Genomic DNA, 15,008 nt, shown 5'->3' on the forward strand with positions numbered 1-15,008 from the left:
TAAAGACAAAATAATAATAATAATAATAATAATAATACCTTAGCGTGGAAGGAGTTTGGGTTCCAAATCTGTAGGTACCGATCTTGTGTTTTCCAAAACAAGGTAGGTATGATTCTACGGTCAAACCGAAGAAACAAAATAATTCCTATGGAAACAATGATTAACTCTGGCAGCTTAGTATTAATCATTGGCTTAGTATTTAGGGTTCAAGTCCTATATAAAATTAAACTAGAATATGCAGAGAGACAAAAAACAGCGTAGCGAAAATTTCCTAGTTGAATAAGATTGTGAATATCGTCAACTAGGGTTCATTCATGGAAGAAACAAACAACATCATCAACAACATCCTATATAAACCTAGCAACATTAATTCTCAATGCTCTGAACAACAGCAAGCCATGGATGAACTACCACTCGACATCGTCTTCGACATCTTTTCAAGAATACCCATAAAGTCCCTTCTCCAATCAAGATCTGTCTCCAAGCTCTGGTGCCACATCATCGACGATCCGTTCCTTGCTAACATGCACTTAACAAAAACCATTGAAGAACCAATTATGTTACTTCTTTCTTACCCTACCCTTAAGCGAAAAAACATGAGCTTTCATTTAGTTCAAGAAAGTAATAGAACTTTGAAGGCAATTGAAAACCCTATAGCCAAGTTGGATTTCAATGAGTGCAGTCTAGAGGGTTCGTGCCAAGGATTACTTTCCTTTTCATATAATAAGAAACAATGCTTCGTTCTCTTCAATCCTCTTCGAAACAAATTTCTTGAGTTGCCGTTGCCAACAACACTCCAGGCTGTCCCAGGCGTGGTGAGTTGTGGGTTAGGGTTTGATAGTTCAACTAGAGCCTATAAACTTGTTCGCGTCGTGTACCAAGAATTGGATTTGAAAGTTTTGTCAAGAGTTGAATTATATAGTTTGGGTATGAGCGAATGGAAAGAGATTGTGGAAGTTCCCCCTTATCCGATGCAAGGAAAGGCGGTGTTTGCTCATGGATTTTTGCATTGGCTTGTTAGCCCTTTTTTCACACATGAAAATTCAGAGAGCATGATAGTTTCTTTTAATATTGAGAATGAGAAATTTCACATGACTCCCCATCCTAATTTTCATTCAAAAGACCTTGACTTGTTTCAGTTGCTTGATCTGAATGGTAATCTTGGCATGGTTGATCGTTCGTGTCACACAAAGATCGACATATGGGTACTAAAAGGGTGGGAGAAGAAAGAGTGGGTGAAAGAGTATAGAATTGATATTCATGCACCAGGTGGGAGATCTGATAATGGACATTTTGAAGTCAAAGGTATGTGGGAGCATGGTGAAATATTGCTGCAATGTGAAGAAGGGTTCTTTATTTACAATCCTAAAACTGGCTTGAGGTACAGCCAGAGTTTGGGCCTCGAATCTAATTCAACTGTACTTTACAGTCACCGGAGGAGTTTGATTTCAATCCCTAAGGTTATGACAGTTTGTTAGGATTTTTGTTTTCTTGTCTTTTTTTTTTTTTTTTGGGTCATATTGATTACTTTTACGATTGAAAATTTTGCTTTTTTATAGCGTGGAATAACCTTCTTCTTTTGCAATTTTATAATTTTTGTCCTTGTTAAAGTATCCATTTTTAATCTTTTCAAATTTCATTTATTTATCTATATGGTACTAATTTCTTATATGCAGCTCTATATAAAAGGATGAATCTTCAAACAAAACTGTTATGATCACTGAAAAACATGGTTACTGACAAATAAATATAAAAGATTAGTGATTTTGATTTACTTTTTGATGTATTTTTTTCCATCCTTAAAAGCGAAATATATCATGAAATTTGGCTGTCAAAATCATGAAATCACAAAACCGGTTTCTCTACAAAGATGGGGGAAAAACTATTCCTTTTACTAATATGCCTAAAGCGGGTTTGGCATTGACAATTTTTTAGTAGTTTTTGTTTTTGTTTTTGTTTTTGTTTTTGTTTTTTTTGTTTTTTTTTTCAAATCTAACAAAGTTGAAGACTTGTTTGGTTGGTTTTTTAGAAACAAATTTTGGAGAAAATTTTCTAAAATTTTGTTTGGTTAGTGATTCTGGAAATTTTTTTTTCAAAATCACTTTTTCTCTCCTACATATCAATTAATCACTTTTTTTCTATCATCTCTCATTCTCAATCACTTTTTTTCTCACGCACATCTACTCAACTATAACAAAATATCATATCATCCCAAACTCCCATACGTCAAAACTATTTCTAAAATATACAACCAAACAAACTAAAAAAAAATTTAAACTCTTTCCTCAAATTTTTTTTTGAAAATTTATCTCCCAAAACCAAACCAAACACACCGAAGTGTTTGGAAATTACGAAATACTTTTTTTTTTTTTTGGTAAAAAATTTGACTATATTTTAGTTTTTTTAGTTGCTTGTTTGGTTCTTGACAAACAATTTTTTACTTTTTGACTTATTTAATTAAAAAATAATTTTTTTTAAAAAAATAATAATAAAAGAAAATAAAATAATTTTTTTAACTAATGCCAAACACGACCAAGTATAAAGAAGAGCCTTACATAATTGGCACAAGAAAAAAATAAAAAATAAAAAAAGCAAAGGGAAGTTAAATTGAATCGCATCGGATCTCACTAAAGCATTGAACCTTTAGGCACAGCAGGTTGCTTTGCGGCCTAGTGCAGATTTGTTCCAAGCCTATTTCAATAATCTAAATTGTTTATATTGTAAGATTCGTTAAATAAATTATTCATAAAAAAATTAAATTAATTAAACATCTCTAGCCCAATAACAAGACTATATTTGTTTTCAAAAAATTAATAGTTAGTATGATTTTGATAATTATTTAAAACAATTAAAACTTGATTATGAAGTTACGAATATTCGATTTTTTTTTTTTTTTCATGAATAATATGTATGAAAAACCTTACAATGTAAACATTTTAAATCATCAAAATAGGCTTAGGAAAAATCTTCACGAACCATCACATGCAACAGCCCCTCACCCCTAAGCGCTTAGTTGGTTAGATCAATCTCTTTATTTTAGAAGTGTTACACGGTCGGTATGTTTCAATAAAAATTATTACATTATTACATGATTTCAAAATATCACATCAACATGCACGAATAGCCATTGATATTTTGTGATTTATATCCACATTATTTCTATATTTTTAGCCATGTACATTAGTAATTATAGAGTCCCTTACGTTATTAGGTGAGCAGACAACTAATACGTACTCTTTTGATAATATAAGGTAGTAATTATTAGTTCATTCCAATAAACCAGTTTACCAAAGTTTGGACCCCAATGTCAGTCAAAATAATTTGCCTCAAATTTGTTCTCTTTTGCAAATAGATTTTTTAAATTGAAGTAAATGATGATGGAGAGTGGCATGCTGGGCAAACTTCATTTATTACTGCACGTATACATAAAATAAATAAATTAATTAATATGTTTGTTGGAATGATGATGTTAAAGCATTCTTTATTTATGTGGCTTTGTAATTTTCATTAAGTGGTATAAGCAGGGGACCACTATGTTGTCACGAGATTAAGGAACGTAAATATTGAAAAACCCATCAGACTTTCTCTGCCATCACAGAGGATTTGAATTTCTGCCACAGTGCAATTAAGAGCGTGCTAATTATCTGTTAATCACCCAACCCAACTCGATCCAGTCCAATCTGTAATTAGAGAAATGCGACCAATTGGGTTATGTGATTGTAAGAGGAGCTAATTTAAGCCCACTAAATTATTTAGGCCCAATAGTCCAAGGTTGATGGGCCCGAATTTATCGCAAGTCCAAGATTGGTGGGTCCGGATTTATCGCTATCAAACGGGCTAAGTGGCTCTAAGCCTCGAAAGGGTTCGGATTCACAAACCTAGAGACTTACTCGGGCCCGGACTCGAAAGGATATTAAGCAAACCTAGAGATCCGAGGCACTCGGACTCGAAAGGGTTCGGATCCACGAACCTAGAGACTTACTCGAGCCCTGACTCGAAAAGGTATTGAGCAAGCCTAGAGATCTGAGGCACTCGGACTCGAAATGGTTCGGATCCACGAACCTAGAGATCCGAAGCACTTAACTTCGAACGGATTCAGACGTAATCTAGAAGTCGCTCTGTTAATGAGTCCCAGAACACTTGCGGGCTCGGAGCTTTCCGGAATCTACGCACCAGAACCATGGGCGTAATGGAGTTCGAACAAAGAACCCGATCCTGAGGACGGTGAGTGGAGATAAATTCACTCTTCGGTTAAACTAGCCTATACCCGGGTCGAGGTGGCACGATCTAGGGGGTCCTTGAGACTCGGCAATATTTGCGGCAGGGCGTTCTCTTGAACTACCCCTGACCCTTATGCGGCAGGACGTCCTCTGGGACTACCCCTGACCCTTTGGGATGATTGGGGATCATTGGTTAGGTGTGGCTAAGAAGAAGGGTTCGCCGAGAGGTTGATCTCTTCCTCAGGATTTTCCTCATCCTCGGAGAGGTTACCTCCTCAAACAAGGTGGTTAGAGAGAATATTCCCCATGTGCCTTGCACATGGGCTCCATCCTACATCATGAGGTGCCTATAAATAGCACCCACCCATAGCTTTACAAGGAATGGATTTTGGAGAGTTAACTCTTGGGAAAGAACTAATTTCCCATCTCCATTATCAACCTTGAGAGTGAAAGTGGGAGATCCGTGGGAGAGCCTTGCCATTATTCTCTCTCTAGCCATTTTGCCTTCTTTTTCACCCAATCTCTTATCTCCATCATCTCCTTTACTCTTGTGTTCTTAAGTTGAAACCATTGAAGAATCTAAGCCTCTCACATTTCTTCTAGAGAATTCGAAGTTGTTCTTCAAGGATCTTCGAAGATTTTCAAATTTTCCAACTCCTTTCTTGAACCCTCTCCTACATTTTTGGCGACTCCGCTGGGGAGGCAGATTGGTTAATGGTCTCAACGAGATCTGGAATCCACACAACTCCAACAACGATGGCGGGAGAAGATGAAGTTCACCAACAAGGATCCTCTAATGGTAGTGATGACAGGACCATGGCTCCAGATCAACCACTTTTGCTTGAAGCCATTCAAGGACTTCAAAATACTCAGCAGGAGATTTTTACCACTCTTCAAAATCTCACTCACACCATGTTGGTGATGAGTTCTAATTTTGCACCGGTGCCAAACGGAAATCAAACGGGTGGTGGAGTTATTCCCGCCAGAGCGCAAAATCAAATCCAATGAGAAGTAGGCCTCAATCAGCCTATGGCTCATAGCAACACGACCACAGTAACACATGCTCAAACCACAGTAGGCGGCAGCAGTTTGCCCATGCCCGGGCTCCACAGCGTGCCAAGCCAAGATCCAGTGGTGACTAGGGGAGGTTCTGGTGTAATGAATGGCGCTCCGGCAACTGTTGGTGTCCAGGAAAACAAGGGGCATGATGGCGCAAAAGGGTGCTCTGCCCGTACCTAATCTTGTTACGCCGCCAGTAAATGTTACCCAAGCACCAAACGGGCATCCTTTGGTGCCAACAACAAATTTGCAAGCACAACCCGGTATAGCGGCGCCGTGCGGTGGACTTTACGGGCCTCAATTCAATGTCCCATCACCAACTGGCTTGTCTACAGGCGCTGATGGCCAGTATCATCAAATGTCCTCACCAATGATGAATTCGCAGCACCAAAATGGCCAAGTCGCCCCTAGCTCAGTCTTTGGGTCCATAAGCCAAGTTCCGGGAATACCACCATCAAACTCTCCCCCTCAACAGTTTCTCACTCTCGCCGATGTGCAAGCCATGTTCGATCTCGAACGGGGTAAGAGGACTTTACCCTCTTTGCCTAATCCGGATGTCAAGCCGCCTTACCCCATTGAGATGCTGAGCTATCCGTACCCTGAGGGATATACAGTGCCGAAATTCATCAAGTTCGATGGCAAACAAGGAAATGCTCGAGAACATGTTGTGCGATTCATCGAGACTCTGGGTATTCATGGTTCAAACCACGTCCTCCGACTGAGAGAATTCTCTAAGTCCCTCACCGACTGAGCATATAGTTGGTATGTTAATTTGGTCCCAAACTCTGTCCGAAGTTGGGAGGAAATGGTTAACAAATTCCACTCTAAGTTCTTTCAAGTGGCGGAGAAGGTGACCACACTTACATTGTGTAAAGAAAAGCAGTAGGAAAGTGAAGACATCCTTGACTACGTCAAAAGGTTTCAGGACAAGGCCGTGGATTGCCATGAAGCAGTAGATGAGAGTTATTTGGTTCAAATCTGTCTAGAAGGGGCATTGAGCAGGTAAAAAATGTTTCTAGTTAATCACAAGCTACCCACCTTCTCGGCATTAATAAAAGCAGCTCGGAACATTAGCATTCCTCAGGCTCAGGAGTCCGGATTTAAGGCCAGTTACAAGACTAGTGTCAAATCGTCTCGTGGACCTATTGTTGCTGCTGCCTCTGCCCCAGATACCCGAAATTCACAAGGAGGAGGTCATAGAGGCCAGAAGAGAAAGCAATATAATGGTGAAAAGGGGAATGTTTCTTATCCATGTGGAATCGAGGAAGTGAAAGCTCTAGTTAAGGAATGGGTGGCCGACGGAGAGCTAAAATTGCCTTATATAGAAGAAATGCCATCAAAAAAGGACCGCGAGAGCCCTAAATTTTGTGTGTACCATCGTACATTGAAATATCCAACAGAGAAGTGTTGGACTCTCAGGAAAATCTTCAGAGATAAAGTCGAGGCAAACGAACTGAGGTTCAAAAAGCAAGGGACTCAAGACATCCGAGAACAACCATATCCTCAACACCGAGACAAGGGCAAGAATGTTGCTATGATAGCTTATGAAGGCCCGATGATCGAGGCTATCGCCAATCTCGATGACAATGATTGTTATCTGGACGACATCCTCGAGCCAGAGGGTGAGCAAGTTTACTATGAAAGTGCTCTCGATCCAGAGGGCAGAACATTTATGACTCATGGCGAAGATCCTTTTGATCCAGAAAGAGGAGAAGAGTGCTATGGAAGGGGAGGACACCATGTTTATGTGGCATCTTATTTTGAAGAGACCGAGGAGATGGTTAACTACGAGCCTCCAAGAGTGGAAAAAGATCCGGATCACTATGCCAAAACCTTACAAGACTGTGTAAAGTTCAAGTAGTTCTTTGACCAGCTTGGACTTTCCAGGGAGGCAAGAACAGAAATCACCAAGTCTATCATTAATATAGCCGAGGCACACCATGAGGAATGCATGTCGACTGAGGGATCTATCCCGAGGAAGGCAAAAGAGCAATCTAGTACCATTACTTTCTCTGAGGCTGATCGGAAGTATCCTTTTTCTCACAATCGCCCGCTTTATGTGACTGCTTTTATTAACGGGGTTGAGTTCAAAAGGGCCTTTCTAGACAGCGGAGCCTCTATCAACATTATGACTCGCGCTACTCTAGAAAAGGCCGGAATCCCTGAAGAGCGCATTGTGAAACAGCCAATAGTCATTACTGGCTTCGGTGGAGAAAGGAGAGTTACTATAGGATGTGTAACAGTTGATTTAGCCGTCGGAGAGATTCGCTCGGCCACCAAGTTCCATATTATCAACTCTGAGGCAAATTATCACATCATTCTAGGGAGGACCTGGATACATAGATATAGGGCAGTATCGTCAAGTTATCATCAGTGTGTTAAGGCTAAATGGGGAAAGAAGACGATGACAATTCAAGCTACAGAAAGGCCTTTCGAGATCCATGAAGCTCATTACTCTGATGCCATCTACTTCACCAAACTGGCTGTCGAAGAAGTTCCCACAACCTCAAAGCCTCGGGGGGTAAAAATTCCTCGTTAGGAGGATATCAAAGATAACAAGGAGCCAAGGGCAAAATCAAGTAAACGGGCAATGTCTCGACCAGAAAGTCCACTTATTCCTCGGAAGGTAATGAAAGTCCGAGAAGGGGGCAAGATGGTGTACTATTTGTGAAGGTGCGGGAAGTCGGTTTCTTTGGCCACCGACTCCGAGTCAAAAGAAGAGCCTCCTGACAATGACATAGTAATAAAGCCTGAAGTGGCTCCAGAATGCATGCAAGATGGGCCGAAGCCTCAGCCCGAACAACTTATTGAAATAGATCTGAGTGATGGACAAGATGCTCCAAGGCCGGTATTCATAAGTTCGAGCCTTAGTCCAGAGAAGCGGGAACAGTTGTTAAAGTTGATAAGCCGGTATTCAGATGTGTTCGCTTGGTCATATAAGGAAATGCCCGGACTAGATCCTGACCTAGTCTCCCATTATCTTGATGTGTTCCCAAACTCCAAGCCAATTAAGCAAGCTGCTCGAAAATATCATCCGGATCTCGAAGAGAAGATTAAGGAGGAGATTGAAAAACTTCAACAAGCAGGTTTCATCCGGCCAATACAGTACCCCACGTGGTTGGCAAACATAGTGCCAGTAAAGAAGAAGAATGGTCAAATCAGAGTATGTGTAGACTTTCGAGATTTGAACAAATCTTGCCCGAAGGATGAATTCCCTCTACCTCACATCGATACCCTTGTGGATGCCACCTCGGGGCACCAAATGTTCTCATTCATGGATGGATTCAACGGATACAATCAGATTAAGATGGCTGAAGAGGATGCAGAAAAGACTGCTTTTAGAACACCTCTCGGAAACTTCTTCTATACAGTTATGCCTTTCGGACTCAAGAATGCTGGAGCAACTTACCAAAGGGCTATGACTGCAATCTTTCACGACATGATCCATCATGAGGTGGAAGATTATGTTGATGATCTAGTGGTGAAATCCAAGAAAGAAGAGGACCATCTCCGAGACCTTGAGAAAGTATTCAAGAGATGCCAAAAATTCAAAATGATGATGAATCCTCTCAAATGTGCTTTCGGGGTGACGGCTGGGAAGTTCCTCGGGTTTCTTGTACACAGACATGGTATCGAGCCAGATGATGACAAGGTCAAATCTATCAGAGCAATGCCTTCCCCACATTCTCAGAAGGAGTTAAAGAAGTTCCTCGGGAAAGTGTCTTATATTCGAAGGTTTATCCTAGCACTTGCAGAGATCTCTGCCCCTTTCGGCTCATTGTTAAAAGGAGATGCCAAGTTCGAGTGGAACCAGGAGCACCAAAAGGCCTTCGAGAGAATCAAGGCGGCCTTGACCTCGCCTCAAACCATGATAGCCCCGTAGCTCGGGGTCCCTCTAATGTTGTACCTAGCCTCAACCCCCAAGTCCATAGGGGCATTATTGGTCCAAGATGTAGATGGAGTAGAACGCCCGGTGTATTACATCAGCCAGAAGATTCAAGGAGCAGAAGTCCGATATACTCCGATAGAGAGACATTGCTTAGCTTTGGTATTCACCGCTCAAAAGCTCAGACATTACTTCTTAGCACGTCAGATTCAGATTGTTACTAGGAGTGATCCAATCCGATACCTCATCAGTAGGCCTGCTATAACCGGGAAGGTGGCAAGATGGTTGTTAGCACTGGGTGAATTCGAGATCACATGTGTAGCTCCCAAGGCAATCAAAAGCCAAGCCTTAGCCGATCTCCTTGCCCAATTTCCAAGTGGTGACTATGAACCAGTGAATGAAGAATTAAGAGGAGACGTGCATGCGGCTATGGCTTCCGAGGAAAGCTTTTGAGGGACAACCTTTGCTTCCGTTGATTACCGAAGAAGAGAGTATACATACATTTAGACTTCTGAGAGACATCTCTTGCTTTTATTCAGACTTCCGAGGGACAATCCTTGCTTCCATCAATGCGAGCTTCGAAGATCTTTCTTGCTGAAATAGAATGTGTGCTCCCACTCAGACTTTCAAAGAGCAGACCTCGCTTCTGTCAGTGCGAGCTTCGAGGAATAGCATTTGCTTCCATTGAATTGCCGAAGAAATGAGTGTACATCCACTCGGGTTTTTGAGGAACAGCTTTGCCTCCGCTCGGATTTCCAGGGAACAATCTTCATTTCTGTTAGTGCGGGCTTGGTAGACTCAATTTCCTGCCATAATTGATCTTTCTTGCCGAAGTAGGGTGTGTGTGCTACTATTCGAACTTCTGTCGCCTTACTTCTGTTCGAACTTCCAAGGGACATCTCTTACTCTCATTAGTGTGGGTTCGAACTTCCAAGGGATAACATTTGCTTCTATTCAAACTTTCGAAGAACAGCACTTCTATCAGTGCAAGCTTCGAGGGTCTTTCTTGTTGAAGCAAAGTGTGTGTTCCCACTCGGCGAGCTTCGAGGATCTCTCTTGTTGAAGTAGAGTGTGTGCTCCCACTCTGACTTTCGAAGAGCAAATCTTGTTTCCATCAGCGTGAGTTTCGAGGATCTTTCTTGTTGAAGTAGTGTGTGTGCTCCCACTCAGACTTTCGAAGAACAGACCTCGCGCTTCCATCAATGCGAGCCTCAAGGGTCTGTCTTACTAAAGTAGAGTGTGTTCTCCACCTCAGACTTTCGAAGAACAGATCTCGCTTCCGTCAGTGCGAGCTTCGAGGGATAGCCTTTGCTTCCATTAGCTGCCGAAGTAGAAGTGCGCATCCACTCGGACTTCCGAAAGACAGCCTTGTTTCTGTTCGGACTTCTGAGGGAGAGCCTTCCAAGGGACAACTCTTGCTCTCATTAGTGCGGGTCCGAAGAACAGCCCTTGATTTCATCAATACATGCTCCGAGGATCTTTCTTTTCAAAGTAGAGTGGACTCTTACTCGAACTCCCGAGGGATAGCCTTTGCTTCCATTAGCTACCGAAGTAGAAGTGCGCATCCACTTGGACTTCCAAAGGACAGCCTTGTTTCTGCTCGAACTTTTGAGGGACAGCCTTGCTTCTGCTCGGACTTCTGAGAGATAATCTTTACTTCTATTGGTGCAAGCTTGGTAGACTCGGTTGCCGTCCAAAGGGATCTTTTTTGTCGAAGTAGGGTGTATGCTACTTTCGGACTCCTGAGGGACAGTTTTGCTCTCGTTCAAACTTTCGAAGGATAGCCCTTGCTCTCATTACTGAAGATTCTGAAGGCCTCGGGGTCGTGGATTTCGCACAAAACCTTATTTGCCTGAAATAGTAAAACCGACAAATGAGATGAGCAATATCAATTTCATATCCTGATTCAGGCATTATCGGAATAGGGCAATATCAACAAATAATAATGATCTATTTAAGCTACAACAATTTTATTACTCTTAGCAAGTTTATGAAAATGCAACAATCAAGTTTTTGTCTCTCCGGGCCGGTTCCTCTCAAGCCGACGTAAAGCTACAATGGTCAAACAAAATTTCGGCATCAACATTTTATTTCCTCAAGTGTCCACAAGTTCAAGATTCAACAAATTAATCTCCTCAAACATCAACAATAACAAATTGCAACAACTCTATGGTCTTCAATACGCACGGGATTAAATTTCATTGCAACAAGTCTATCAAGATTCAACAGAGCACTAGTTCAAGATTGTTTGCAAGCCTCAAGACTGAAATCAAAAATTACCATCAGAGTTCACAAATTCAGAGTGTATCAGGACAGGTTCAACAGTGTACTACCCATCTTAGGCCAAAATTGCAAAATTCAATATCAGGGCATTTTACTTCTCTAAGTGACCAAGCACTTAATAGGGGTTCACTCAAGTCTTATTTTCTTTAGCAATGAGCAGCAATCAACAAATCAAGATTCACAATATATATATATATATATATATATATGTATATCAGATGTAGAGTTCAAAACAGTGGGTTTAAGTATTCACCCACAAACTTGTGATCTCAAACTTTACAAATTTTAGCATCAGTGGAATTTAAAAATCACAGACATTAGCATTAAGGCCCAGCAGATCTAAATTCGTGAGCACAAAGGTCCATCAAAGCAAGAAAGGTAAGTGGGTTTGAACAAAATTTTACCCACAGATCAGAGAAAGCAAGAGCAGATTCAAAGCAACAATGAACAAGGAAACCGAGAAATGGTGCAAACCGGAGCCGGAGCAAGCCGCGGCTAGAGGCAGTGGCAAGGCCGCAAGTGTGAGACGCACAAGCACAGGCTATAGACATGAAACAAGCACACTCGAGGCCAACGACAAACTGTGCAGTGCTAGGCAAGACCACACACGTCGCGTTGAGTGGGCGGACGTGTGTGGTCAATGTCGGACAATCCGAAACCGGAGGCAGCAGTGGTGTCGCAGAGGAGTTGGCTACCACACGCGTCCCGTTGAATGGGCAACGGTGTGGTCGGCTCTGGGCAGTCGGGATTGATGGCGAAGTTGTAGCAGAGAAACGTGGACAGCAGCTTGGGTCACGACGTTTGCAACAGGTGGTCGCCGGAGTAGTACCGAGATCTGGTGTATCTAAAGCTCAGATGCTGCATTATTGGGCCAAGATGAAATACCAACAACAGTGGTGTAGGTCTTCGGTGATGGTGATGGCGTCCGGAGTTATAGCAGCGGCAGTGATCTTCAATGGGATGCAAAAGCAAGATGCAGCTTTGGTTCTTTGAAGAAAATGGTGAACTGTTCATTTTCGAAGAAACAAACAAATGGGTTTCAAATTTCAGAGAGAGAAAAGGCACACCCAAAAAAAAAATAAAAAAATAAAAAAAATAATAGAAGGGTTTTGTTCGTAATCAAATTCCAGCACTAAACAATGAAGATTTCTAAGCAGAAGGCAAAGTCGGGGCAGAGAGGAGCCAACGGTGGTCGGCGCTAGGCAGTTGAGGCCGAAAGTCGCAGTGATGTTGGTGGAGAAGTCACAGAGTTGTGACTGTGTAGAGAGGTTGGCGTCGGTGCTGGCCGTCGGAGCTGAGACAAGGCAGTGGCTGGGCCGCGACGTTTGCTGCAGTCAGAGAGAGTAGGCTGAGGTCGGCGGCATTTGCTTGAAGCTGTGATGAAGATTAGTGTGCAAATGGCAGAGCCTTCTTGAAGAAGAAGAACAGCTGGGTTGGTCTCTCGATCTGGAAAGAGAGGCGCCGCTGTGCAACAAATAAAAAGAAATGAGCTATGGAAAAGGTAAGTGGCTATTGATTAGGGTTGCTACCCCTTTCCTTAAATAGAAAAGGAGAGATGTGATACATGGAATATCCTCTCAAATATTCTGCATATATATATAAGGGCCCAAGCAGTTACGGGTTTTCAATTTGAAGAAAGAAGGATAGTGGGTTTCACGTTTTTAGAAGAAGAAACAAAAATGGGTTTGGATGTTAGACCTCTCAGAATAAATAAATAAAAGTTTTGCTGGTTGGTTACATTTTAGAATAAAAAAAGGGGGGTCAGCTTTTCTAATTTGTTTATTCTCAAGGAAAAGAATTATTATTATTATTTTCTTTGGCAATTTAATTGGTGCTGTATGGATTAAATGTCAAGGTTTGGTTGGTGGAGAATAATTCAAGTTCTGGTTTTCTTTCAAAAAAAGAAGTTCAAAAAAAAAAAGTACAAAAAAAAAAGTTATTTATTTATTTATTTTTAATATTATTTGTCGATTTTATCTGTAAATTATGGTGAATCCTCAGCGTTATCCTCAGACTCTGTCAAGACCAAATATTCCTGAAGACGTAATGTGAAGCATGGCTGATAAGGTGAAATTATGCATGTCCGAGAAAATTACAATTTCTCATACACGCAAGGGGTAAATGTAAGAGGAGCTAATTTAAGCCTACTAAATTATTTAGACCCAATAGTCCAAGGTTGATGGGCCTGAATTTATCGCAAGTCCAAGATTGGTGGGCCCGGATTTATCGCCATCAAACGAGCTTAGTGGCTCTAAGCCTCGAAAGGGTTCGGATCCACGAACCTAGAAACTTACTCGGGCCCGGACTCGAAAGGATATTAAGCAAGCCTAGAGATCCGAGACACTCGGACTCGAAAGGGTTCAAATCCACGAACCTAGAGACTTACTCGGGCCCTGACTCGAAAAGGTATTGAACAAGCCTAGAGATCCGAGGCACTCGGACTCGAAATGGTTCGGATCCACGAACCTAGAGATCCGAAGCACTTAACTTCGAACGGATTCAGACGTAATCTAGAAGTCGCTCCGTTAATGAGTCCTAGAACACTTGCGGGCTCGGAGCTTTCCGGGATCTACGCACCAGAACCATGGGCGTAATGGAGTTCGAACAAAGGACCCGATCCTGAGGACGGTGAGTGGAGATAAATTCACTCTTCGGTTAAACTAGCCTATACCCGGGTCGAGGTGGCACGATCTAGGGGGTCCCTGAAACTCAGCAATATTTACAGCAAGGCGTTCTCTTGAACTACCCGTGACCCTTATGCGGCAGGACGTCCTCTGGGACTACCCCTGACCCTTTGGGATGATTGGGGATCATTGGTTAGGTGTGGCTAAGAAGAAGAGTTCGCCGAGAGATTAATCTCTTCCTCGGGGTTTTCCTCATCCTCGGAGAGGTTACCTCCTCGAACAATGTGGTTAGAGAGAATATTCCCCATGTGCCTTGCACATGGGCTTCATCCTACATCATGAGGTGCCTATAAATAGCACCCACTCATAGCTTTACAAGGAATGGATTTTGGAGAGTTAACTCTTGGGAAAGAACTAATTTCCCATCTCCATTATCAACCTTGAGAGTGAAAGTGGGAGATCCATGGGAGAGCCTTGCCATTATTCTCTCTCTAGCCATTTTGCCTTCTTCTTCACCCAATCTCTTATCTCCATCATCTCCTTTACTCTTGTGTTCTTAAGTTGAGACCATTGAAGAATCTAAGCCTCTCACATTTCTTCTAGAGAATTCGAAGTTGTTCTTCAAGGATCTTCGAAGATTTTCAAATTTTCCAACTCCTTTCTTGAACCCTCTCCTACAGTGGACTATAAGATAAAAATAGGTAAGGTGATTTAATTTTGGCTTACAATTTTTTAACCGTGTTAACTCAACTCAACTCAACCCGCATAATTATGTAGTATAGTAATATTCTAGTATGATAAACCTTAACTACATTGTACTCAATAATTGTATTTATTTAATTAACCCTAGTTCTAATATTGTTATCATGTAATAAAATAAACATATTATTTTTCAATGTCATCAAGCTCTGATCCTCCCATGTATGAAAAATTATT

At 41.7% G+C, this 15,008-nt stretch overlaps 1 protein-coding gene across 1 annotated transcript; it reads left to right on the plus strand.

The window, feature by feature from the left end:
* Positions 1–314: 314 nt before the first annotated feature.
* On the plus strand, positions 315–1,639 carry LOC145814329 (F-box protein At3g07870-like). Its single transcript, XM_082910999.1, has one exon. The coding sequence runs from the start codon at positions 315–317 to the stop codon at positions 1,476–1,478; it is 1,164 nt and encodes a 387-aa protein (XP_082767125.1). The 3' UTR covers positions 1,479–1,639.
* Positions 1,640–15,008: the final 13,369 nt, after the last annotated feature.

Source organism: Camellia sinensis, unplaced genomic scaffold, assembly GCF_055761805.1.
Source record: "Camellia sinensis isolate YWXY unplaced genomic scaffold, ASM5576180v1 Unanchor1, whole genome shotgun sequence".
NCBI classification, from domain to species: domain Eukaryota; kingdom Viridiplantae; phylum Streptophyta; class Magnoliopsida; order Ericales; family Theaceae; genus Camellia; species Camellia sinensis.